The sequence below is a fragment of the Podarcis muralis genome, chromosome 17 (assembly GCF_964188315.1).
Source record: "Podarcis muralis chromosome 17, rPodMur119.hap1.1, whole genome shotgun sequence".
In the NCBI taxonomy this organism is placed as follows: domain Eukaryota; kingdom Metazoa; phylum Chordata; class Lepidosauria; order Squamata; family Lacertidae; genus Podarcis; species Podarcis muralis.
In genome coordinates, this window is record NC_135671.1 from 37,042,073 (window position 1) to 37,069,847 (window position 27,775).

Sequence of the window (27,775 nt, forward strand, 5' to 3'; positions counted from 1 at the left end):
TCTCTCTCCCCGTATCTCCTCCTCAGCCATGAACTTGCCTTATCTCTGCCTTCAGCTGGTGGGTGCGGAGAGGCAGATCCAAGGGGACTTCTCAGCTCTCAAACTAGACTGCGCAGAAGTTGTTCGACTTCAGTGCAGGTCAACAGGTAGGAGGAAAGCGCTGGGGGGAAACGGGACGCTTTGGGATTTTATTTTCTCTCTCTTCTACCTCTCATTGAATATGAAAACAGATAAAAATGGAGGTGGCTCTTTGGCTGTGAGCATATTAAACTGCGAAAGGACATTCGAAGCACCTTTTTCTCTCAAAGAATTCTGGGCACCGTAGTTTGTTAAGGACTGCTGCAAATTGTAATTCCGTGAGGGGGTAAACTACATTTCACAGAATTCTTTGAGCGAAAGAATGTCCATTGAATGTGCTTTTTAGTGTGCACACAGCGTTTCTGCTGTTACCTGTCTGTGTTCATTTCTTTTCTCTCCACCCCATCACCTAAATTAAGGACCAGTGACTGGAAGCCCCTAAGGTCCATGCAGGCTCTCAGAGGAGTGTTGGCTGTCTCCCTTCTCCACTAAATATCCAAAAATGAAGAAGGGAATTGGGGGGGGGGGGCGTGTGTACTGCATTGGCCTCAAGGCTACCAACTAGCTGGGAAACAAGCAGTCTACCTTGCTTTTGAGACTTGATTTCCAGGAATCAACAGGCAAAGCTTTGCAAGGTACGGAGCTCAACACTGTAATCTGTTTATGGCTGTAAATTAGGGATGAGGAGCCTGTAACCATCCGTTATTTTGTTGGACTACAACTCCCATCATTACTGAACATGGGCCATGCTGGCTAAGGTTAATGGGAGTTGGAGTTCAACATTGATCTGGAGGGTACCACGTCCCCTATCCTCGCTTAGATCAGTGCTATCAAAGGGACAACTAGAACGGTGGCTTCAAAAGTTGGTAATCTTCATTGGCCCAGCAGTCTTCAAACCTTTCTCGAAGAGCTGTCCTGAAAAACGGTAGTTGCCACCCAGGAGGTAAGAGTGGTTGATCTTTTCCTATTTCATTTTATTTTTATATTATACGGCATAACTAAACTGTTTCTCCTTTAGGGAGAAACCAGACATTATATAGCAGAGGCATGTAATGGTCTCTGAAAAACAGCTACAAGGATGCTGCTAACTATAAAAAACTAGCTATTTTCCCACCCTAAGTTGCTTCACAGCTGCTTTCTCATGCCCAGATGTGCCAATTTAAATAAAATATTGGCGGGGGCAGGTATAATTGCACACCATTTGAATGATAATGTCCATTAACTTTTGGGGAGGCGGCCCCCTCAAATATTTTATTGGCAGGGGGCAAAGGGACCTCAGCCCTTAGGACTTGGTTTCTATGCTGATGTCCCACTGCAAAGATATGGGTACTATGTGGGTATCTTTTCCTGTGCAAATAGAAAAACAGCTGGGTGGAGGCAGTTTTGATCAGGAAATAAATGGTAGGGGGAGGGGTAAGGAATATTTTGCCCCTGCCATTCCTCTTGGGATCACAGCTCCCAGCACTTAGTTTTAATTAAAACTAAGCACAATTCCGAGCACAATTCAAAGTGTTGGTGCTGACCTTTAAAGCCCTAAACGGCCTCGGTCCTGTATACCTGAAGGAGCGTCTCCACCCCCACTGTTCAGCCCAGACACTGAGGTCCAGCGCCGAGGGCCTTCTGGTGGTTCCCTCATTGCAAGAAGTGAGGTTACAGGGAACCAGACAGAGGGCCTTCTCGGTAGGGGCGCCCACCCTGTGGAACGCCTGCCCTTCAGTTGTGAAGGAAATAAGCAGCTATCCTATCTTTAAAAGACATCTGAAGGCAGCCCTGTTCAGGGAAGTTTTTAATATTTAATGTTGTACTGTTTTTAACATTTGATTGGGAGCCGCCCAGAGTGGCTGGGGAAATATTATTATTATTATTATTATTATTATTATTATTATTATTATTAAAACAAAAATGTCGGGAGATTGGTACATATATCTGATATGCAATGCACAGCTTGGCTCCTAGTCTCAGTGCATCTTAAAAGCATCAAAAGCAGCCCATTGGCGCACTATTTCACCTTATGAAGTTAACCTTCATTCCCCTCCCAAACCATTTACAGTGGTACCTCGGGTTAAGAACTAAATTCGTTCCGGAGGTCCATTCTTAACCTGAAACTGTTCTTAACCTGAGGTACCACTTTAGCTAATGGGGCCTCCCACTGCTGCTGCTGCCGCTGCGCGATTTCTGTTCTCATCCTGAAGCAAAGTTCTTAACCCAAGGTACTATTTCTGGGTTAGCGGAGTCTGTAACCTGAAGTGTCTGTAACCTGAGGTATCACTGTATATTATGAAATATCCCTGTCTCTTTCTAATAGTTCGTTTTCACACATGATGCCAATATATATTGCATATATATATATATGCAATATAAATGCATATATATATATATATGCATTTTTGGCATCTTATTATTATTCCAGGCTCATTGCTACTTCATAAGCTAGCAATTTGTCTCCAAGCCCAAGTCAAAGCACAAATTCTGATTTTTAAAGCCCTGAAGCCACATATTGGGGAAAGGTGATCCCCAATGAACATGCCTCGGCCCCAGACTGTTATGGACCACCTTTTCCAAAATGTCACAACCTGGCCATCTGGAGCAAGAGTGGAGGCCTTACTGCATGTCTCCCCACTGGCTGAAGGGAGACATGTGAGGACATAGGAGAGGGTCTTTGGGACTGAGGCATCACTGCTATGAAATGGCTTCCCAGGCTCCATTGATGCTCACCTGGCCTGCAGGGAAAATACTGGCCAATTGCTGTGTTCGTCACGTGCTGCCATTTTATGATCGTCTCTATGATACGCTGCATTGTATTTTTGTGTTGCTCTTATTACTGATTGGTGCCGTGAGGGCCTTTTCAGTAGAAAGTGGGGGGACAAGTAAAAATTACTTAATAAATAAATAACATTGCCATGCAAATATAAAATCCTGACTGTAAAAATGTACATTCAGGTTTTTCAATTGAGTTGTTGCTACTGATGTTGTGGTTGTCGCCATCAACTACAAACATTCACATGTGCAACAAATAGTGTAAATGGGGAGACTTGCCATCTGACCAGGAAAAAATCCTGACGCTTTTAACTGCAGCCGAATCTTTGGGAATCAGTGTGCAGAAATTCTTGTGAGGTGCACATAAGCCTTATTAACTGCTAATCAGGCCTCTATTAAAGGCATGGCTACAATGGCCAGTTTAAAGGTTGGCAAACCTTTAAACACAGGCATTTTTATTGACTCTTTGCCCAGAGTTTTGACAATTGGGGTGTAAATTTTTAGGAGCTACTTTATTTCTGTAATCATAAGCTGTTGTAAGTTGTTTTTAATATTGCAGTGTTGTGTTTTAATGTCCTAACCTGGCCTGGGACCTTAGGGTAAAAGGTGGGTAGTAGTAATAATAATAATAATAATAATAATAATAATAATAATGTGTGTATTTGTGAAAATGTCTTTGGTAACCTATCTTCTAGTGCTTTAACACACCCCATCATGCTCTGTACTCTTTCCTACTGTCTAGTCTGTGTTATGAACACTGCATTTTATGTTTGGGGTTTGTGTGCTGCAAGACTTGTGCAGAGAATAGGGTCTCCACCTTTTTAAGGGCCAAGGTCCTGTATCTTTAAGGGCTGCATAAGAGTCAGAAAACATTCTGCAATGGACCCTGTCATAGAATCATAGAATTCTTGAGTTGCAAGGGACCCCCCAGGTCATCTAGTCCAGCCCCCTGCAATACAGGAATCTCAGCTAAAGCATCCCTGACAGGTGGCCATCCCACCTCTGCTTAGAAACCTCCAAGGAAGGAGAGTCCACCATCTCCCAAGGGAGTCGGTTCCACTGTCAAACAGCTCTTCTCTTCTCTTCTCTTCTCTTCTCTTCTCTTCTCTTCTCTTCTCTTCTCTTGTTTTTTTCTCTTTCTTCTCTTCTCTTCTCTTCTCTTCTCTTTTTCAAAGGAGGCAACCCTAGCAGGGAATAGTATCAGAAAAGGCAACTCTCAATAGCGGAACATGTTTTAAACTGGCATTTAAAGTGAATTTTGATGCAATAAATTTGTATCTTCTTCTTCCTCTCCCACCTACCCTCCATTCCATGAACTGGCCTGTCCTTGGACTATTCCTTGTCTTTAACTCCTACTCTCTTCACTCCTTTTCCCCTTGGCACAAAGTACAATGGCTAGATAAAAAGCAAGCATCGTTCCCATCTGGCTTCCTGTTTTGTTTTCAAAGGTACTTGCAGATTGCGCTGCATGATTTTGGAGAGTTTTGCAGAATAGAGAGTGCATCTGTGCATTTGCTTACTTACTTCCTTCTCCTCATGTTCTACCTCTGATGTGTAGCCAGTGATATTTACACTCAGTTGAAAGTCTTCTGTAGCTTTGTATAGCTCACTTTGCAACAGTGGACTGCTTTGGCTGCACTTTACTAATTCAGGGAATCATGTCGGAATTCTCCCAAGCATTGCCCAGTGACCAGAAAAATGGCAGCAACATTCTGTCATGCTCTTCTGCCTTTAAGAGAAGCTCCATGTGCAGAACTTAGCAGGTGACGTTTTTGCAGCATGGACACAAACATTATCTTTTGCTAACATCTGCACTTCGAGCTGCTGTGAAATTTGCTGCGACTGTAGCCAGTGGGAAAGCTCTATTTTGCCTCCTTGTTTTGTTTTGTTTTGTTTTGTTTTGTTTTGTTTTGTTGGTGGGGGAGACCCTGATGTTTGAGGAGATTTCTTATAATGAGGTGAGGAATTCAAACATACAATTCCCACTAGTGCAACTCAACAAAAGCTGCTACACACAACAAAACTGATTGCGTCTGTGATGGATTGTGGATGTCCAGTTAACATATTGGACTGCTCTTTTCAGTGGTCTGTATCCTGCTGTGGATACAGACCAGCCTTCCCCAACTTGGTGCCCTCCAGATGCTGTTGGACTCCAGCTCCCCTCAGTCCCAGCCAGCATGGCCCGATGGACACAGATGATGGGAGTTGTAGTCCAACAATATTTGGGGAGCTACATATGCCTCGTCCTTGATCTACAGCCATCTGGAGGGGGGGCACCAAGTTGGAGGACAGTGATATAGACGCTATATTTGTTGTTGTTGTTTAGTCGTTTAGTTGTGTCCAACTCTTCGTGACCCCATGGACCAGAGCACGCCAGGCACTCCTGTCTTCCACTGCCTCCCGCAGTTTAGTCAAACTCATGCTGGTAGCTTCAATAACACTGTCCAACCATCTCATCCTCTGTCGTCCCCTTCTCCTTGTGCCCTCCATCTTTCCCAACATCAAGGTCTTTTCCAGGGAATCTTCTCTTCTCATGAGGTGGCCAAAGTATTGGAGCCTGAGCTTCACGATCTGTCCTTCCAGTGAGCACTCAGGGCTGATTTCCTTAAGAATGGATAGGTTTGATCTTCTTGCAGTCCATGGGACTCTCAAGAGTCTCCTCCAGCACCATAATTCAAAAGCATCAATTCTTCGGCAATCAGCCTTCTTTATGGTCCAGCTCTCACTTCCATACATCACTACTGGGAAAACCATAGCTTTAACTATACGGACCTTTGTTGACTCTGTATTCCAGAGACCCAAAGTTTTCAAAACAAGAGAATACAAGAGAAAGATTGTGGTTCAGTGGTTTGGTTCTAATATACTGTATTTTTAAAAAGTGTTACTGGGGCATATAATTTGAAGCAGCACTGGAACCTGGGGGAAATATTCGGGGGGGGGGGGCAAATTTTCAATCTGGCTCCACATCAGGGAGGACTGGAGCAGCTGATGGGCAGTTTTCTCTATTTTCCAGGAACCAAGCCTTATCTTTTGCATGCACCCTTAAGGACCAATATGCAGCTCTGCATCTTGAGTTCTTTAGTTTTAATCATCCGAGCTGGCCTAGGGTGTATCTTTTACAAGTCAGATTAAACTCAAGAAGGAGTTATCAACTCCCAACATACTTGCACACCCTTCCCATGCCTGAGCCCCATGTCAGATGGGCCATTGCTTTAGTTTTTCATTTCTCTGGTGACACACGTACAAAACGCAGGTGCCGTTTTATGCCGTATTAATTAATCCAGGATAACTGCCCACACTCCCTAATGTTACGCTAACTTAACACCACTTGCAGTCACAGTTTCACACAATGACTGTTGCGCCCTCCCCACTTCCCCGAGTGGTAAGAGGTTCCACTGGCAGTGCTACCTTTAGATGAGAAGTAAAGGTAAAGGACCCCTGAACTGTTAAGTCCAGTTGAAAACGACTCTGGGATTGCAGCGCTCATCTCGCTTTTTTTGCCAAGGGAGCCGACGTTTGTCTGCAGGCAGTTTTTCCAGGTCATGTGGCCAGCATGACTAAGCTGCTTCTGGCAAAACCAGAGCAGCACACAGAAACTCTGTTTACCTTCATGCTGGAGCGGTACCTATTTATCTACTTACACTTTGCCGTGCTTTTGAACTGCTAAGTTGGCAGGAGCAGGGACTGAGCAACGGGAGCTCACCTCGTCGCAGGGATTCAAACTGCCGACCTTCTGATCGGCAAGCCTTAGGCTCAGTGGTTTAGACCACAGAGCTACCCGTGTCCCTTTAGATGAGAGCACACTGGCAAAATGGGTGCTTTGGCAATATTTGTTCCCATTGGAAATAGAAGCAGGGAATAAGTGGGAGCAAACCGATACAGTGGTACCTCAGGTTAAGTACTTAATTCATTCCGGAGGTCCGTTCTTAACCTGAAACTGTTCTTAACCTGAAGCACCACTTTAGCTAATGGGGCCTCCCGCTGCTGCCATGCCGCTGGAGCACAATTTCTGTTCTCACCCTGAAGCAAAGTTCTTAACCCAAGGTACTATTTCTGAGTTAGCAGAGTCTGTAACCTAAAGCGTCTGTAACACGAGGTACCACTGTACTGCCTCCATAGGTTCTAGATTCAGGTAGTGTTGGTCTGACGCAGTCGAAATATATATATTTTTTCTTCAAAAGTCCAGTAGCACCTTAGAGACCAACTAAGTTTGTTCTTGGTATAAGCTTTCATGTACATGCCCATACCCATTGAGTCAATCACCCATCTCCTACTACCCTCTTGAGAAAAAACCACCCCACCCTCCCACTATATATAAGGGTCTGGTGACTTCTTTTTCAGTGTATCTGAAAAAGTGTGCATGCACACGAAAGCTTATACCAAGAACAAACTTAGTTGGTCTCTAAAGTGCTACTGGACAATAGGGACACTCAAGGATTCTGATTGCTCCACATTTTAAAGCTGACAGACCTGAGTTGCACTTCCAGGGTCAAAACACGGTTATCCTTTTCGTATTGACACTTCTCCAAATTTTGTGATACAGTTCTCTGCTCCAAACCACCACCACCACAAAACAAAAAGAAAATGCATACAAGGGGGGCGGGGACAGAGTTTAGGATAACTTGTAGAAACAATGCACATTTTAATGTGGTTTGTAATTTTCAGCAGCATGACACAGAAAGGGAAAGGAACAGACTTATGAATGAACACATGTTAAAGGCTGTGACTCTAAAGCACATTCAAAGCAGATTCTTTCAAAGGTACAGTGTATGCCCAGCCTAGAGATCTCAAGTGGACGAATACATCCACCCCCACTTGTTGACGACCCCATCTAACTCTGCATTCACATTAATGCCATTGCCTCCTCGCTTTCTTTCTCCTAACACAGACCCTCTGTCCTTATCATTTATATCACTGGCATCCATCTGTCCTGGGAGACAATGAAATAGTGTGCATTTGGGGGTTACAGGAGAGTTACAGCACCTGCTCTGGCGGTAGAGACCGATATGGGAGAGACATGTTTCGTTACTGCAGACAGAAATTCAGTAGATTCTCCATGCTGGAGGAAGCTGAATTTATAGAACCACAGAATTTCTGCCTGTCACCTAGCTCTCAAAGACAAAGTGAGGGAAGAAAAAGTGACAAAATAGGCAAGTTCTTTCACGAACCACCTGCATCTCCTGTGGTCTCTTTTAGGAGTACGTTTCCTTCCCAAGATGGAGCCACATATTGTCTGAGTTTCAGCCCCTAATTTCCTGGGCCCCACATCCGTGGTGCTCTCTTTTCTCTCTTTCCCTGTGGGTTTCTCCCCTGCTTCCTTCTGACCCCTTGGGAATCTGGAAGATTGTTCTCTTTGAAGCAGAAAATGCCTCTTAAATCAGACCTGCTCTGCAGGATGCCCTGCCTTGCATGTCGTGATTGTCCTGTTGCAGTGAGTGCTGCAGGGGTAGAAAAGTCTGCACCTGCCGAAAACTGCCTCTGCTGTGCAATTATCCAAGGGACAGGAAGCTTGTCATGTATTGCAGCAGCTGGTCTCTCTGCTACTCCCAGAACGACCATTCACAAGGGCTCCTTAAGGCAGAGGAGTTAATTCAGCTACACCCTACAATTTACTTCTGAGTAAACTTGCAAAGAGGTTCAGGTGGTACATTTGTAGACACACCGTGGGTTTTTCTCAGTCCTGCTGCCAGTGTCATCTCCCTTCGTGGAACCACAGTGAAGCTAGTTATAGACCCCACCTGAAACAGTCATGATATCCCCAAAGGATCCTGGAAACTGTAGTTTCTTAAGGGTGTTGAGAGTTCTTAGGTGACCCTTACTCCCCTCCCAGAGCTACAGTTATCAGAGTGGTTTAACAATCATCCCCTCTTCCCAGGGAAGTCCAATAATATAACCTCTAATACAAAAAACTAATACAAAGATTTAGCAATACAGTGGTACCTCAGTCTACAAACAGTCCTGTTAACGAACTATTTGGGCAACGAACTCTGCAAAACCGGAAGTAGGTGTTCCGGCTAGCGAACTTTGCCTTGGAAGATGAACAGAAGCCGAACGGTGGAAGGGCACTGGCGGTGGGAGGCCTCAGTAGGGAAAACGTGCCTCAGTTTAAGAACGCTTTGGTTTAAGAACGGACTTCCGGAATGAATTAAGTTTGTATTCAAGGGTAAGTAAAAGATCGTGAAAATTAAGGACATGCTTTGCACAGCTATTACAATTGGTATGTCTGTGGCTTCCCAGATGTGTTGGACTCCACAAGACCCAGTCTGGGCAAGACCCAGTCAGCATGGCTAATGGTCAGGGGTGATGGGGCTGGGAGCCCAAGAACATCTGGAGGGCCACAGGATCCCCATCCCGGACTTAAGGCAAGGGAAGCTAGGAAGGCATCCACTTATATACATATGTCTGGGAACTCTGACATGGCCGGGGTTCCCAGACATGTGTCGAGATGTGCATGGCGTCCACACTGAGCACTGAATCAGTGGTGTGACACCAGTATACACACAGCAGCTGGGTTTGTTGGACAGGGTAGATCTGCCCTAAGGCAGGACCACACCTCTTCACAGGAACAAAAAAGCCTGCCGACCAGATTGTTCACGTTACATGACTGTTTTTCTAACAACACATCATTCAGATTAAAAATGGCAGCCTTCCTGAATTATATGCTGCACAAATGTATATTTCCTCTATTTTTGTAGATGCACTAGCAACTAAAAGGCATGCTTCACCCTCATTTGCAGAAGTGGATTTACCTTGTCACTTTTTATATTACACTGTGGGTGTGTATCTGCTTGTGTGCCACTCAGGCAGCTGGTTATTTTTAATTATCATTAAAAAAATCATTGCTACCTTGAAAAGATAGCTCTCAATGACATGTTTCAGTGCTCAACTTGGTGGCCTTAGGGGTGCTAGGAAGGGAGCTGGTTGAAGGTTAATTAAAGGGCACTCCCTGCTCTGGAGAGATAATGCTGATCCCATGTGGTCTAAAAGGAAGCTGGAGCCCTAAGGTTACTTGAAAAAAAGGTGCATGCAACAAGCATACAATTTTTTTCTGAGTGAGTGAGAAGGCCTTCTTGTGAGAATAATAGTTGATTTTGTTTGTTTGATAGATGTAGGCTCTCAGGGCAACATTCACTTAAAAACCACACAGAGAAAAGTGCAAACTTAAAACAATAAAATTGCAAAACCAGCAAAAACAAAGTAATCAAGTTCAATAGAAGGCGTGAAAATGCAAAATCCAGCTCATCTCAGCATGCTGGAAGGCCCTAGGCTAGGTGTGGGGAAACCTTGGCCCTCCAGATGTTACTGAACTTCCATCAGCTCCAGAATGCACGTCCAATGGCCAGGATTAATGGGAGTTGTAGTTCAGCTACATCTGGACAGCCAGTGGTTTCCCACATCTGCCCATGGCAAATGAAAACGTCTTTGCCTTGTGCTGACATGTCTTCAGAGTTGGTGCCAAGCAAGCTTTTCTGGGGAGACCATTCTAAATACAAGTGGCCACGATTGAGAAAACCCTCTCTCTAGGCACTATTATTGAAATTGTTCTATTAGCATTAATTTTAAAAAAAAACTACTGTGAGAGTCATCAGAGCAATGAAAGCAAAAGGAGAAAAAGAATTCAGGACCCCATATGCAAGGAGCTTTCAGACAATATTCCAACAGTGCAGGAGGAAGGCGGAAAGAAGAAAAGAGAATGAGGCGAGAGAAAAGGGGGGAATGGAGTTCCCTTTCCTCACAAAGTACTCTTAAATCACCTGCATTTGCCTAAGCGCTGGGATGGATGTTTGGTTTGGCCATGGATGTGCACAGACTATAAAGCGAATTCAAAGGGCATTCTTTCCCTCAAAAGAATTATGGGCACTGCAGTTTACCCCCTCAAACAGTTACAATTACCTGCAATCCTTAACAAACTACAGTGCCCAAAATTCTTTGAGAGGCTCTTCTTTGAATGTGCTTCAAAGGTATAGCTCTTATGGCCACATATCAGATATTCTCCACTCAAAATGTTTGTGTTGGTGAGACTGTCAGCTTGGGGTCGGGGCAGACAGTCCAAATCTCTCTCTCTCTCTCTCTCTCTCTCTCTCTCTCTCTCTCTCTCTCTGTGTGTGTGTGTGTGTTTGTGTGTGTATGCGTAATTTATGATTTTCAAGTTTATACATTTCAATAATTTTACAGTCATTTTAACATTTCAAAACTTGACTTCCTTCCCCCTCATTCCTTAAATTTATTTTTAATATTTTCTGCATATCCCAAATAACTTAATTTGCTCATTTATTCATCTACTTTAAAATATACTGTTATGAAACTGAAGGTTGTTGCAATAATCCTGCCCATGTTCTTATCTGTTTACAATTCCTTTGTAAATATTCCAAAAACCATTTCCATTCTTTTATAAATAAAAGTTTGTTATCTTGATTTCTTATTTTTCCGGTAAGTTTTGCCATTTCTGCATAGTCCATAAGTTTTTGTATCCATTCCTCTTTTCCTGGGACTCCTTCTTCTTTCCATTTTTGGGCAGTCCAAATCCAGCCAGGTGACAGCTCTTTTTAAACCAGCGAGTATATGATGGTTAGGGGACGTGGGTGGCGCTTTGGGTTAAACCACAGAGTCTAGGGCTTGCTGATCAGAAGGTCGGCGGTTCGAATCCCGGCAACGGGGTAAGCTCCCGTTGCTCAGTCCAGCTCCTGCCAACCTAGCAGTTCAAAAGCACATCAAAGTGCAAGTAGATAAATAGGCGGGAAGGTAAATGGCGTTTCCGTGCGCTGCTCTGGTTCGCCAGAAGTGGCTTAGTCATGTTGGCCACATGACCCGGAAGCTGTATGCCGGCTCCCATGGCCAATAAAGCGAGATGAGCGCCGCAACCCCAGAGTTGTCCTTGACTGGACCTAATGGTCAGGGGTCCCTTTACCTTTACCTGATGGTTATTGCTTGGACATTGGTGAGTAATGCCCTGGCTCCTTCTTTGATACTGATCCCATTCTGTGGCTAAGGAGCTGTGGTATAGCCTCAGCCAAAGGGGCTCTCCCAGCACCTCCCTTGACTTCTCTCTTTCTTTGTGTAGCACCAGACCTTGGCACGCCACAATGGCCTCAATCCTCCAGTGCTGCCCTTTCCTGACCCGGGACCCGACCACCTTCCTGCGCCGATGTCGGCCCCTGCTGGTCAGCAGTGCCCAGCGCTGCCCTGTGATGGTGGCCCGAGCCTTCTCTCGTTCTCATGCTGACCAGCAGCAGGGAAAAGAGACCCATGGAGATACTGGTGAGGCAGTGGGTGGGCTCACAGGCAAGAGCCCTGGGTAAAACGTCCAGCTGAGGGGAGAGGGGTTTTGTCCACACACTGAAAGCACACCCTCAAGGAAATCCTGGGAAATGCAGTTTGTTACACGTGCTGGGAATTGTAGCTCTCTGAGGGGCAAAATACCGTTCCCAGGTATCGGGAATTGTGGATGGGAATATCTAAATTAATGGTTCTTATTAGTCTGAGTAGCACCGAGTTAAAAACAAAAGAGGAATGTAAATGGGTAAAATTGATGGTAACTGCAGCCAGACAGGTTATAGGGAGTGATTGGAAAAATGCAGAAGAGTTAGAGGTGAACCAATGGAGGAAAAAACTGAATAATATTATAATTTTAGAATACCGAACTGTGAAGATACACAGAATGAAAGGGTTTAAGGTCAGTGAGAAAGAGGAGGATTGGTTTGAGAAGATATTGAATTATTTGGGTAGGTTTGAACAATTTGGGGCAATTAAAATGTTAAAAGTTAAATAAACCTTGTGGATGGAGGAGTGTTAACGTATATAAAATTGAACATATGGTTGATTTGAATATGTTATTATTGATTATGTATCAATAATCGCCTGGGGGGGTTCACTGTTTGTGTTTTGGTTGTTGGTGAAAAAATAAAAATTTTAAACATTAAAAACATTTTTTAAAAAAACATCCGCAGGATGCTTTGGGGAAAGCCATGTGCTTTCAATGCACTTTGAATGTATGGTGTGGATGTACTCATAACACTCCCCCAAAACACAGTATACGCTCTTTCAACACAGAGGGGGGGTTGTTTGTACAGTTATTAGACCTGGAAGAATCCAATATGGCAGTATGAAAGTCCAGTGGGAAATGAATGGATCTACCTATTCAGATAAACTATGTGTTTTTGGGCTATATTATTCCAGATATTATGGCAAGGGGAAACTGACGATGGATTCATCCCATTTTATTCTACTTTATTGTAGTTTGAATATGCTGCTTTGGGGGCCTTTGGGCTGCAAAACAGTATTTGATAAATAAACAGTGCTTGAAAGCTCCTCCATTAAAAAAAAAAATAATTAAATCCTTGCTTATAGAAAACTATCCTGTCAGGATGAAGGCTAGGTTCAAATCCTTTTCCCTTACAGGATAGTTTTTTGTTCCCCACCCCTAGATGTGGGGTAACATTTTTCATCTAAGGCAGTTTGAAAATGGTACAACGCCAGCAACTTCATACTACATGATTTATTTTAATAAATATGGCCTACCATGGCAGGTGGTAAAATTGCCTGTCTGGACTGTAGCATTTCAGACTGCAGCGTACGGAAATCTAGGAAGAAGATTCTAGCCCAGAGTTCTCCCTGACAGGATCGTTTTCTGTGTGCAGGGAAATTTTTAATTTTTGTAGGAAGGCGCAGTCAGTTATAGGGGCCCTATCACGTAATGTTCCTCCATTCTCCATACCCCCACCTCCCTAAAAATATGAAAGATCCAAGGTATGGAGACTCTGTCTCCAGGATCACAATTCTTGCCAGTGATCTCTTACTTCCCCATTCCCTCTTGCCCGCTGATGCCTGTTGTGGGGGAGAGTAGAGAGGACCTTTTCCTTTTTTTTTTAACTTTGGGACTTAGTAATTCTCTAAAAAGGCTCAGCTGGGAAAAGATTTGCCAAATGGAGGAAGAATTCCATCACAGGAATACCACTTCTGCCATCCGGCATGGTGCAGTCCAGACACAGGATTCCTACCCCAGGAGGGAGTCTGGTCATTTAAAAACGGTTCTGTGTCTGAGACCTGGCTCAAAAGCTAAGCAATCTTGACACGAGAGGAAGGAGAAGGGAAAGAAAGATCCAAAATCAGGACTTTCTTTCAGCCAGAACTCAGTTCTGGCTCCTCTCAGGTTGATGCCATTGCCATTATGAGAGAACAAGTGATTCCCAGCACCTCTTTTTCTAGGAAAAATAGCTCTGTCCAAAAGATAAGGTATTTCGATTTTATGTGAGGCGGGACCAGAGCACAGCTCAGTGGCTCAGAACATGTTTTGGTCCAGTCGTCTTCATCTCCAGTTAGAAATGGTTTAAGGAACAAGCGATAGGAAAGAGATCGGTCTGAGACCTTCACCGTACAACTCATACCATACAACTCATGGAGAATTCTGGGAACTGTGGTTTGTGAAAGGCACTGGGCCTTTTGCTCTGTGAGGTCAGTGCCCTTAACAAGCTACAATTCCCAGAATTCTCTATGACCATCAAAGTGTTATGAGAGTGCTTTAAATTTGTGGTGCGGATGTGAAAGAGTTGGACGCACCCCTAGCCTGACAAGGGACGTGGGTGGCACTGTGGTCTAAAGCACTGAGCTTCTTCGGCTTGCTGATTGGAAGGTTGGCGATTCGAATCCCTGCAACGAAGTGAGCTCCCGTTGCTCTGTCCCAGCTCCTGCCAACCTAGCAGTTCGAAAGCATGCCAGTGCAAGTAGATAAGTAGGTACTGGTGTGGCAGGAAAGTAAACGGTGTTTCCGTGCGCTCAGGTTTCTGTCACGGTGTTGTGTTGCACCAGAAGCGGTTTAGTCATGATGGCCACCTGACCTGAAAAGCTGTCTGTGGACAAACACCGGCTCTCTCGGCCTGAAACGCAGATGAGCGCCGCAACCCCATAGTCGTCTTTGACTTGACTTAACCGTCCAGGGGTCCTTTACCTTTACTTATAGCCTGACAAGGCAGATTCCTACATCCAGCTCTGAAAAAGTCTGGGGCCAAGTGGAGTACAGTCCCTATGGGGGCCACCATCTGAAAGATGGAACCAGCTGGGTTCTCCTCTCCTTCTTCTGCCCACTAGGATCCGCCGCGCAGAGGGCACCCCTGCTTCTCCCATCCACGCAGTGCCCTTTCATGGAGTCAGAGCGCAAAAGCGGCCAGAATTCCTTTGTGCAGGAGGCAAAACCTGAGGTCCAGGAAGATGTCAGGCCTTTCAAGTCAGGTAGGGAATGAAGAAGCCTGCATCCTATGGGGAAGTGAAGCGGAAGGGGGAGCTCCCATCCTCGACTTTTCCCTAGCCGTGACCCACTCGTCCTTCTCCCTCTAGGCATGTGGACTTCCCTAGTAAGGGAAGTGCAGTCCAGCCTCAAGAGGAAGTTGCTCGATTCTGACAAAGCGTCACACCTCATTCGGGACAACATGCCAGGTTAGTGAATGGGAGGACTCCCAAAACTACTCATACGAGGAGACAGCGGAAGTAACACACACACACCTGCCATGTGTGTGTCAGACGCAGAGCTAGCAATTAAGCATTCCAGCCTTGTCTGAATTGGCTATCACTTTTTTCCCACCCAAAGAAGTTTACTTTTAAGTTGTGTAAGAAATAAAGCATACCCACCTTTAGAGGAGGCCATACCCTGTGCTGTTGTTTTTCTCCCAGTCCCTGATGTTATACACATGCTGTCTGATTGAAAAGAGGCAAACTTAAAGCAGCTAGTCACACAGAGACACAACAGGCAGCCTCCTCTAAGAGCAGGTTATTTTTACTGGGACTCTCAACTGGGGGTGATTGAAGAGCAGTATCCAACGAACGTGTCAGCTCAAGGACTTCTGCTTGTGCACCAGGACTCCCCACCCTCCTCCCCCGTTCCACACCCTCTCCCAATCTGTTCCAGAGTGTTGGGGGAACCCCTAGAAAAGATTTGGGGGTGTGTACAAGGGGAGGAAAGGGGGAGAATGTTCTATTGTGCAAGCAGAAGTCCTTGCACTGACGGGACATTCACATAGTAGTACTTTGGATACAACCCATTATGTCCAATCAAACAATGTGGCTGGGGTAATCCAGTCAAATGGGCGGCATATAAATAATAAAATTGTCAATAATGTTGTTGTTGTTATTGTTATTATTGTTATTATTGTTATTATTATGCAGAGATGGGGTGAAATTAGTTTCCTCCCAGGAGAGGCCAATTTAAGGGCACGTAAGGGCAGGACGCGGGTGGCGCTGTGGGTAAAACCTCAGCGCCTAGGACTTGCCGATCGCATGGTCGGCGGTTCGAATCCCCACGGCGGGGTGTGCTCCCGTTGCTCGGTCCCAGTGCCTGCCAACCTAGCAGTTCGAAAGCACCCCCAGGTGCAAGTAGATAAATAGGGACCGCTTACTGGCGGGAAGGTAAACGGCGTTTCCGTGTGCTGCTCTGGTGCCAGTTCGCCGGAGCAGCTTTGTCACGCTGGCCACGTGACCCGGAAGTGTCTGCGGACAGCGCTGGCTCTCGGCCTCTAGAGTGAGATGAGCACACAACCCTAGAGTCTGTCAAGACTGGCCCGTACGGGCAGGGGTACCTTTACCTTTCCGTTTACTAAGGGCAGTGCAGTAACTCATGCAGAGAAGAAACCGACAGCCTCCGACAGCCCCTGGAGAGTCTGTGCCACTCTGTCTGGCAGCATGGCCCATGATCCATCAGAACTTGCCCCTGACTCCACGTAAACAGAACCTTCCTGCCCTCTCTCACAGGCTGCTTCTCAGTAGCTTAGCCTTGCAGGTGCTAAGTCATCCATTATAGAGAAATCAAGTGATTCCCATGGATTGTGTTAACCAGCCCTGTGTTTTTCCTAGCAGGGGGCAAAGTGTTTGAGTACGACCATTTCTTTGAGGCAAAGATCCAAGCGAAGAAGCAAGATCACACCTACCGGGTCTTCAAGACCGTGAATCGAAGGGCTGACGCCTATCCCTTTGCTGAGGACTATTCTGGCTCCCAGGTGGAAGCCCGTGAGGTGTCGGTCTGGTGCAGTAATGACTACCTGGGAATGAGCCGCCACCCTCGAGTGATGCAGGCAATCCGGTGAGTGGCAGCTGCCCGGCAATGTCTCCAGTACAAACTCTCTCCAGCGCATACCTCGTCTAGTTCGAATGGTCTGTTTCAATCTGTTCCACATTGCCCTTGCAACCTGCCTTAGTTCACTTTTGAAATTCAGTGTGATGATCATGGGGTCGGGCAAACAGGAAAAGATGTTCTAGCTCATGGGTAGGCAAACTAAGGCCTGGGGGCCGGATCCAGCCCAATCGCCTTCTAAAGCCGGCCCGCGGATGGTCTGGGAATCAGCATGTTTTTACATGAGAAGAACTTGTGTTTTTATTTAAAATGCATCTCTGGGTTATTTGTGGGGCATAGGAATTCGTTCATTTATTTATTTTTCCAAAATATAGTCCAGCCCCCCACAAGGTCTGAGGGACGGTGGACCGGCCCCGTGCTGAAAAAGTTTGCTGACCCCTGTCTAGCCCCTAGGTTGGAAACAGACAATAGCTCTTTTGTTTTCTCTGGAGAGATGAAGGAGATTTGAAAAAAGGGTGGCTGCTTGTGCTGTGAACTCTTGCCCCAATTTTTACCTATGCTCAGCCTCAGCATCCTGAGGCCACTGCCCAGGACCCAGGACCACCCTGGCCTTCCCATCAAAATGTGTCCGGGTCCAGGAGTTGCCATTTAAATTTCCCACAACGCCCTGCAGAGGCATTATGTCAGGGGTCATAGCAGGAAATCAATAATGGGAATTGTAGCTCTGGGAAGGAGTAAACTAGAGTCCACCCCATACATTCAAAGCACTTTTTAAGTGCATGGCTTCGCCCACATAATCTGTGAGGGGTAAACTACAGTTCCCAGAATTCTTTGTGGGAAACCATTAGCTTTAAATGTGCTGGTTTGAAACAGAGGTGAAGGTGGCAGAGAGAAAATCAATGTGTGTATGCCTTGGGGCCCTTTCCCAATCCTCTTTAAACCCTTTTAAAAGTGTTTTCTGTCTCCGACTCTAGGCAGCTTAGTGAGTAAGAGAATGAGCAGTAAAGTCTCCGATTCAAAGCTTACATCAGCCATAAATGGGTGGGCTTAGGCAAGACCCTGTCCTGTCAGTGTCAGCCCCCTCCCCATCCTAATAAGCCTGCCCACCCTCTTTCAACAGATCCATGAAGATAGCACATGGTGTGGTTTTTGTATTTTATTGTGATGTGACTTTTAATTTGAGCTTACTCTGTAGGCAGCCTGGGGAACTTTCTGTTATGGGTTAGCAGGGATTGTATCCAACATGAATCTTACTCAGAGCAGACACATTAGGATTGATGGAAACAAGTCCTTTGATTTCAACGGGTCAGATCTGAATTAACCCTGGATGCAGCTGAACCCAAAGTCCCCCCCCCCCCATTTTTTAAATTAATTTTCCAAATTTATAACAAACATATCAATAAATATAAAAAGAAGACATCAAAAAAAACAACAACAAACAAACAAACATAGATCCTGACTATAATAATTCCTCTTTTCTTAACATTGTTAGGTGACCTCCTCGAATCCCCCTGGCTGAATTTCTATATATACCATTGTAGCAGTTTTCCAAAACTATTTTCACATAAAATTTACTTAGTCAATTAACATCTTTCTTTTTAACTTTCATTTTAACATTAAACATATTATTCTATAACATCCCAAATTTAAATCCTAGGCCAATCTGATACTTGCAAGTAATTCTGTTTAGATTATCTTAGCATATTTAGCTAAATAGTCTTTAAATTTCTTCCATTCCTCCTGGTACTCCTCCTCCTTCTGGTCTCGGACTCTTCAGGTCAGGTCGGCTAGCTCCCAAAAGTCCATCATCTTCATCTGCCATTCCTCCACTGTTGGTACATCTTGTAATTTCCAATTTTGGGCCCATAACCCAACCCCCTTTTTAAGATGTAACCATCTTTGAGCACTTACCCATAGCTGTAGGTTTCACTAATGGTGGGGCAAACCACAGCTTCCAGTTCCTAGGAGGCAATTTTCATGGGATCGTGGCAAGGAGGAAAAGGGTGAACATGCTCCCTTCCTAGCACTGAGGGTGGCCCCAGCCTGAACCAGATTCCCCACAGTTGCTTTGCAAAAGAATGGAAAAGGGACCCAAGATCTGATCAAGGGTCTCCATGGTCTTATCTGGTTTGGCAATCCAGGTGTGATTCACCTTCTGAGTTCAGCCCTTTTTGGAGCGAATCTCATTCTCCTCTTCTTCCACCCTATCCCCACCAGGGATACTCTGGATCTTTATGGAGCTGGGGCTGGAGGCACCAGGAACATTTCTGGCACCAGTAAGTTCCACGTGGAGCTGGAGCAAGAACTGGCCAGCCTGCACAGCAAAGACGCTGCCCTGCTCTTCTCTTCTTGCTTTGTGGCCAATGACTCCACCCTCTTCACTTTGGCCCGCATGATGCCAGGTAACCGGGGCAATGCAGTGGGTTGGCCTTTAGGGCCTGGCTGGGAGCCAAGATAGGGGAAGGACCATGGGCTCTGCATGGAGAAGGTCCCAGGTTCAATCCCCAACATCTCCAAGTTGGGCTGGGAGAAGCCCCGCTCTGGAATCCTGTGGAGACTGTACTGTGTCAGATAGACCAGTGGGTCTGACTCGGGATGGGTAAATTTGACCGTGCTGGTCTCTCTCATTTTTTCCAGTCTTAAATCCATTTTTCCGTGTTTCCACAGTAGCTTTTAAAAGTCCTCCTGAAAAATTACCAGCATTTTAAGGCAAAATTCTCCTATATTTTGACTATGCACGTACCCCAGTGTGTGCAATTTTGCACACATTGCTGCAGAACTGTGTAGCAAATATAGATAAAAGTAAAGATAAAGGGACCCCTGACCATTAGGTCCAGTCGTGGCCGACTCTGGGGTTGCGGCGCTCATATCGCTTTACTGGGCGAGGGAGCCGGCGTACAGCTTCCAGGTCACGTGGCCAGCATGACTAAGCCGCTTCTGGCAAACCAGAGCAGCGCACGGAAACGCCATTTACCTTCCCGCCGGAGCGGCACCTATTTATCTACTTGCACTTTGATGTGCTTTCGAACTGCTAGGTTGGCAGGAACAGGGACCGAGCAACGGGAGCTCACCCCGTCACGGGGATTCGAACCGACGACCTTCTGATCGGCAAGCCCTAGGCTCTGTGGGAGCCTACCCGTGTCCCTGTGTAGCAAATATAGCATAGTGCAAATACAACACAGGGTGAATATCAAAAGATGGCTGTGTTTAGATTTGTGTATTTGCTTTGGGAAGTGCAAATGACATAGGTCCACCTTGAAAGCATTTAGAATCATGCAATTGTAGACTTGGAAGGGACCCAGAAGCCATCTAGTCCACGTCCCTGTGATACAGGAGTCACAGCTAAACATGAACTGGATCCAATTTCTCCCCCATACCAAGGATCTGGCTCAGTGTAAGGCAGGTTCCTTTGTCCTTATTCCAGTTAGGGGGAGAGCAGAGGCTCAGTGGGTGACCCAGAGGCTCCTTTTCCTCCTGCAGGGTGTGAGATCTATTCAGACGCAGGAAACCATGCCTCCATGATTCAGGGCATCCGAAACAGTGGAGCACCAAAGTATGTCTTCCGGCATAATGACCCCCAACACCTGGAGGAGCTCCTGAGCAAAGCCAATGCCGACACCCCAAAGATTGTTGCCTTTGAGACTGTCCATTCCATGGATGGTGGGTAATGCATTTGTATGTTGTTAATATTTATTATTTGTTTCATAATGAATTTTCCAGATAACGTAAAATCAATATAAAACAAAAAATTAAGCATATTAAGAGATTAATCTTTTAGGACCCACCCTATACTTGTGACTGTTTTTAATACTGTATTTTGAATTGTTGGTGAGCCACCTTTGGACCTTATAGTGAAGCATGGGTAATAAGTTAAGTTAATGACAATAACAATAACAATAACAAGGCAATCAAATTCCACACTGAAATCCCAAGTCAGCATGCATGATAAAAGAAGAGTTTGGATTTGGATTTGATATCCCGCTTTATCACTACCCTAAGGAGTCTCAAAGCGGCTAACAATCTCCTTTCCCTTCCTCCCCCAAAACAAACACTCTGTAAGGTGAGTGAGGCTGGGAGACTTCAAAGAAGTGTGACTGGCCCAAGGTCACCCAGCAGCTGCATGTGGAGGAGCGGGGACGCGAACCCGGTTCACCAGATTACGAGACTACCGCTCTTAACCACTACACCACACTGGCTCTCAAACAATTACCAGCAGAAAATTCATTTGTCCTAGAGGCTGGGAATCTGTGGGCTTCCAAGATGCTCCCAAACTCCCATCGGCCCCATTCAGCATGGGCAGTCAGGGATGCTGAGAGTCATAGCCTGGAGGTCCAGAAGTTCCTCATCCTTGATTTTACATAGAAGAGCTAAAAAAAGAAATCCTGTGTTGGATTTGATCAAAGCTGAGATCTTCAAAACATTTGATCTTCAAAACATTACTCTGCACATTTTCCTTACTGCACCTCCTTTGCAATCCAGGCTAAAGTCGCCAGTAAGGGTCAGCATCCTTCGTGCATTAAGTCTTCTCTGTCTGCAGGTGCCATCTGCCCACTGGAGGAAATGTGTGACGTGGCACACCGCTATGGAGCCATCACTTTCGTGGATGAGGTTCACGCGGTGGGACTTTACGGGGCCCACGGGGCTGGCATTGGCGAACGCGACGGAGTGATGGGCAAGATAGATATCGTCTCTGGCACCCTGGGTGAGTTTGAGGGTGAGCCACAGCCCCTAATGAAAAGGGCATCAGGAAGGGATGGACTACGGTGAAGGTCTGGGATGTTCTAGCACTGGATTTCCTGAACTGAGCAGGAAGTTGAAGTAGGTGGCCTAAAAGATGGCCTAAAACTCTATGGTCCTCGGTGCCACAAAGCAGCAAGTTAAGATGATGGGATAGACTTGGTCAGGAAGGAAACCATGTTGGAGGCAAGTGGTTCTCCAGTGGCCACACCTGGAACAGCTTCTACTTGCCGGCTAGACCAGGTGAGGGTAGCCAACAGGTCTCAAACCCTCAGTGAGTTAGGAACTTCCCCTGCATGTGAAGACAGGCTTGGGCAGATTGAGCAGATGAGACCAATGGTCAAGAAGGTGGTTTCTGCACATACTGTAGAGGGAAGCGAGGGGCAGATGAGGCTCATCCACCTGGAAAGGAAGCATCTTCAAGAGAAGAAGAAGCTAAGGAGCAAGCCCTGGCGTTGCTCTGGTTCGCCAGAAGTGGCTTAGTCATGCTGACCACATGACCCGGAAGCTGTACGCCGGCTCCCTCGGCCAATAAAGTGAGATGAGAGCCACAACCCCAGAGTCATCCACGACTGGACCTAATAGTCAGGGGTCCCTTTACCTTTAAGCCCTACACAAATCTGGGGTGGAGTCCTGAAGGCAGTTGGACAGTACCTTGTACAACTCCTTCTGGCAACTCTTGCAGCCAAGCTGGTGTCAAATGTATTACAGTGGTACCTCGGGTTACATACCCTTCAGGTTACATACGCTTCAGGTTACAGACTCTGCTAACCCAGAAATAGTACCTCGGGTTAAGAACTTTGCTTCAGAATAAGAACAGAAATTGTGCTCCAGCAGCGGGAGGCCCTATTAGCTAAAGTGGTGCTTCAGGTTAAGAACAGTTTCAGGTTAAGAATGGACCTCTGGAATGAATTAAGTACGTAACCAGAGGTACCACTGTACTTTCCTTTCTTCAGTGAGACCACATCTTGTCATCTGGGCAGCCCAGGACTTCCATACACACCACCCAGGCTTGTGCCCCGGGGAGGTCACTTCAGTGCTGCTAACGCAGCGGTTTCACTTCACCTCCAGAGGCACCCTCTCGAGACAGACGGATGCCCGCAGTTCCATCTCAAGTTGAAACAAGGATGCAAAATAAGACACATGAAGTTCCTCAGTTTGCCAAAAGTTATGCAAGTTGCAGAACCCAACTCAGTTTGGATTGTCTGCATGCAACATTCACCATTGTATTTTCAGTGCAGAGCCTAGGTATACTTCCAGAGTGCCTGGACTAATGTCTGCCTTTTCTTCCCTCCCCTTGCAGGGAAGGCTTTCGGCTGTGTGGGTGGCTATGTGGCCAGCACCAAGTCTCTGATCGACACAGTGCGCTCCTATGCGGCAGGATTCATCTTCACCACCTCCCTGCCCCCCATGGTGCTGGCCGGGGCCCTGGAATCGGTCCGGGTCTTGAAGAGCCCCGAGGGGCAGGCTCTGCGCCGCTCCCACCAGCGCAACGTCAAACACATGCGCCAGCTGCTGATGGACGCCGGGCTCCCTGTGGTCAGCTGCCCCAGTCACATCATCCCCATACGGGTATGGCTCTCCGGGACGAAAACTACGCAGAAACGGCCTCTCTAAGTTCCGCACTCTGTTCGCCAGGGGTGAAATAGGGAGCGCCATTTCACCAAGTTTCTCCAGGGGGGAGGAGAAATTATCCAACAGTGGCATTAGGGAGCCTGTAGCCTTTCAGGTGTGGCTGGACCCAGCCAGACCCAGGCAGCGTGGTCCCCAGTTGAAGGCAGAAGTGCTTCCAAATTTCAGTTGCTGGAAACCGCCAGAGGAAGAGAGTGCTTGGGTCCTGTTTGCAGGTTTTCCAGAGGCCTCTGGTTGGCCATCGTGACAACAGGTTGCTGAACAAAACGGTTAAATGGCCTGCTCCAACAGGCTCTTCTTATTGTGTTTTCCCCCCAAAAATTTTTATTCATTTTATAACACAAATAAAAAACACAAACAGAAAATACAAACAATACAAACATATTCTTGCCATATCCTTATTTTTCTAAACATTGTTAAGTGGGCTTCCCCAAGTCCTACCTATTTGATTTTCATTTTACTTCATCTTTAGCAGTTTACATGTATCATAATTTCTAACCATCTTTTTTCCTCCCACACTTACTTTAACCATAAAAAACATAACATTTTATCACTTATAAAATACACTATCTTCTACTTCTAACCCTACCACCTATATCCACTTCCAAAGCTATTCTAAGATTTAAATATTAACATATTTTTTCAAATATTCCTTAAACTTCTTCCAGTCTTCTTCCACCGTCTCTTCTCTCTGGTCTCAGAGTCTCCCGGTCACTTTGGCAAGTTCCATATAGTCCATCATCTTCATCTGCCATTCTTTTGATAGTTGGTAAATCTTGTTTCTTCCAATTCTTTGCTAGCAATATTCTCGCAGCTGTTGTGGCATACAGAAAAAAAGTAACATCCTTTTGGGGGATTTCACACACACACACCCCACTATACCAAGTAAAAAGGCTTCTGGTTTTTTTTAATAAATGTGTTTTTCAACACTTTTTTCAATTCATTATAAATCCTTTCCCAGAAGTTTTTTACCTTGGGGCACGTCCACCACATGTGGTAAAAGGTGCCTTCTTTTTCTTTACATTTCCAGCATTTATTATCATGAGTATGATACATTTTTGCTAACTTCACTAGTGTTAAGGCTCTTCTTATTGTTATACGGAAATATCATTATGTTCTTATGTCGGGGATGATGATGATTGGGAGACCTACAATACCTGGAGGGTAAAAGTTCCCCATCCCCATCAAGCAGTTTTGTAGAGGCAGGGCTCTTCAACAGGAGTAGCACAGCTTCCCCCACCCCCCACCCAAATAATCTTGGGAATTATAGTTCTGTGAGGGATAAACTACGGTTCCCATGATACTTTGGAGGAAGTTGTGACTGTTAAAGTGGTATGAATGTATTTTAAATGCATGGGGTAATTGTTTCCCCCTGACATTATTTATTTATTGCTGCTGCAAGCAAATATGTTGGAAGTTCTTGCATCCTCCGCAGGGTCCTGGACCTAACACCATTCTGAGTATTTTGGTGGTGGTGGTGGTGGAGAATGATGTGTCTCTCTCACACACAAAGGGTAGGAAACACTCCAAGAAAATTATACAAAATGGCCTCCTTCCAGTGGGGAGGAGGAGGGTGGGGAAAGCCCAGGGCAGTCATGGGTTTATCTGGTGTTATGGGTAGAGGACCCCAGTTGTCTTCTGAAGAACAGCAACAGGGTGTATGGCACAATCCAGCTAATATGAAGCACTGAAATCTCAGTTTCGCTGGGGAAAACCCTGATATTAATATTCATTATTACTTTTATGCTACATTCATAGCGCTTTACAAAAGTGTAAAAGGACTTCCTCAGGTTCTATTTAAATCAAAGGGACTTAATGGTGCTGATCTTTTGGCTGGGTCATTGACAGCTACAAAAGGCAGGATGGGAGGACCAAGGAACTAGACCTCCGACTTCACTCTCTTAGCAATGTATGGTTCTCTCCTCCACAGGTTGGAGACGCAGCCCTGAATTCTCACCTCTGTGACCTGCTTCTGACTGAATACAACATCTATGTCCAAGCCATCAATTACCCTACTGTGCCTCGGGGAGAGGAGCTGCTGCGGCTGGCCCCCTCGCCCCATCACACGCCACCCATGATGAACTACTTTGTGGGTGAGTCACCAGGACCACATGATCTAGTTGGGACCGTGTTTCCCTGTAATAAAGACCACTGCATGGTTCTAGAGTTGCAAACTCTAATAATGGTAGGCTTACAAACATGCAGTTAGGAGTTGTAAAAAGAAAAGAAAATGAAGCCATTAACATAGAAATGGAGGCTGTTACCTCATTCGTACATAATGCTAAGCCATAGTTGAGGACCTGCAGCTGTGAATAAACTGGGAAGCATTTGCTTCTGCTTTCAAATAACGATGGTTTGGTCAAAAAGCCAGAATTATAAACCAGTTTACAGGTGGCTCCTTTGGACAAACCATAGTTAAAACTAACTGAAGTTTATCCTGACTTGCATGTAGCAACAAACTGTGGTTTGTTGAAGACAGAAGCAAAGGCATCTTCACCTCTTCACACCTGCATGCTACAGGAGAGGGGAGCACATCAGTTTTATGGCTCCTTTGCATAGCACCAAACCAGCTGTCCTCCAGATGGCAGTCTATATATTGGGCTTCTTAGGAGCTTTACACCTGTGCCGGGTTGGCATTTGCCTCTTCTCCCATTGGATCAAGGGAATGGTCAGTGAAGACTCCCCTTTGAAGAAAGGTTGTAGCATTTGGGACTTTGGGGCTTGCTGATCAGAAGGTTGGCGGTTCAAATCCCTGCAACGGGGTGAGCTCCCTTTGCTCGGTCCCAGCTTCTGCCAACCTAGCAGTTTGAAAGCACACCAAAAAGTGCAAGTAAATAGGTACTGCTCCGGTGGGAAGGTAAACGACGCTTCTGTGCGCTGCTCTGGTTCGCCAGAAGCGGCTTAGTCACGCTGGCCACATGACCCGGAAGCTGTACGCCGGCTCCCTTGGCCAGTAAAGCGAGATGAGTGCCGCAACCCGAGAGTCGTCTGTGACTGCACTTAACTGTCAGGGATCCTTTACCTTTTTAGTTTTGGGAAAAGGCAAGTAAGAGGCAACATAATAGAAGTTTACAAAATTATGCCTGGCAAGGAGAAAGTGGAGAGAGAAAAGCTGTTATCCCTCTTGTAACACTAGAGCTTGTTGACATTCAATGAAGCTGAATGTTGGAAGATCTAGGACAGAAAAAAGTACTTCTTTACACTATGCATAGTCAAAGTCTCCCAGGAAGTGATGGCCACCAACTAGGATGGCCTTAAAAGAGGATTAGACATATTTATGGAGGAGGAAAGGGCTACCAGTGGCCACTAGCCACGATGGCTATGCTCTCTCTACCTCTGCAGCTGGAGGCAGCAATGCTTCTGAATACCTATTGCTGGAAACCGCAGGAGGGAAGAGGGCTTTTGCTTGCAGGCTAATAATAATAATAATAATAATAATATTAATAATAATAATATTTATTTATTTATTTATTTATTTATTTATTTATTTATTTATTTATTTATACCCCACCCATCTGGCTGGGTTTCCCCAGCCACTCTGGGCGGCTTCCAACAGAATATTAAAATACAATAACCTATTAAACATTAAAAGCTTCCCTAAAGCTTCAGATGTCTTCTAAAAGTCTGGTAGTTGTTTTCTCTTTGACATCTGGTGGGAGGGCGCTCCACAGGGCGGGTGCCACTACCAAGAAGGCCCTCTGCCTGGTTCCCTGTAACTTGGCTTCTCGCAGCGAGGAAACCGTCAGAAGGCCCTCGGCGCTGGACCTCAGTGTCTGGGCAGAACGATGGGGGTGGAGATGCTCCTTCAGGCATCTGGTTGGCAACTGTGAGAATGGGATGCTGGACTAGACTGGCCTTTGGCCTGATCCATCAGGCTATTCGTAGGTTCTTCTGGATTTTAACAGGGCCACAGACTCCTCTTCAGAAACAATAGTTCAACAGCTCCAGGGGCATTGGCCCACCAGCCCCAGCTGCTGCTTAGCACAGATACCACCAATCAGCTGCCCATTATTCAACTCAGCAAAAAATTATACTAATGAAATTTGAAATTAGCATGACCTGGCTACATTTAACGCCTTCTTCTTCCATTCCCTCTCCAGAGAAGCTCCTGGCAGCCTGGCAGGAGGTAGGGCTGCCTCTGCAGGCTGCAGTCTCCCCCGAGTGCAACTTCTGCCACCGCCCGCTCCATTTTGCCCTCATGAGCGAGTGGGAAAGGGATTACTTCGGGAACATGGGGCCCCGCTACATCACTCTTTGCGCCTGAAGAGCCAGCCTCTGCACACATACATACACACAGTCTTACAATAAGGATGTCAACACTGATGCTGCCAAATGGAAAGAGCGTATCTGAGCGTAATAAAAATCTGCCACTTGGTCTGCTGTGTCTCCTTCGCTGCCTCCCACATTCATGGAATTCAAGTCTCCAAATGGGCAGGGCTTCTCCAGGTGGCAAGCAGAACAGGGGAAGGCACAGGTCTCTGCTTGCCACACGGGTGGGGAACTGAAAGCCAAGGG

At 45.9% G+C, this 27,775-nt stretch overlaps 1 protein-coding gene across 3 annotated transcripts; it reads left to right on the top strand.

Moving 5' to 3' along the window:
* On the top strand, nucleotides 1-27,635 carry ALAS2 (5'-aminolevulinate synthase 2). 3 transcript variants are annotated; one of them, XM_028713125.2, is made up of 11 exons: nucleotides 1-146; nucleotides 11,897-12,093; nucleotides 14,920-15,060; nucleotides 15,166-15,264; nucleotides 16,675-16,900; nucleotides 19,109-19,293; nucleotides 20,372-20,551; nucleotides 21,429-21,593; nucleotides 22,932-23,200; nucleotides 25,191-25,353; nucleotides 27,361-27,635. In XM_028713125.2, exons 2-11 carry the CDS (start codon nucleotides 11,919-11,921, stop codon nucleotides 27,522-27,524), a joined length of 1,767 nt encoding a protein of 588 aa, XP_028568958.2. In that variant the 5' UTR covers nucleotides 1-146; nucleotides 11,897-11,918; the 3' UTR covers nucleotides 27,525-27,635. The 3 variants fall into 3 exon arrangements, with proteins under 3 accessions (XP_028568958.2, XP_028568961.2, XP_028568959.2); XM_028713128.2 differs by having other exon boundaries at nucleotides 16,678-16,900; XM_028713126.2 differs by lacking the exon at nucleotides 1-146 and adding an exon at nucleotides 776-1,021.
* Nucleotides 27,636-27,775: the final 140 nt, after the last annotated feature.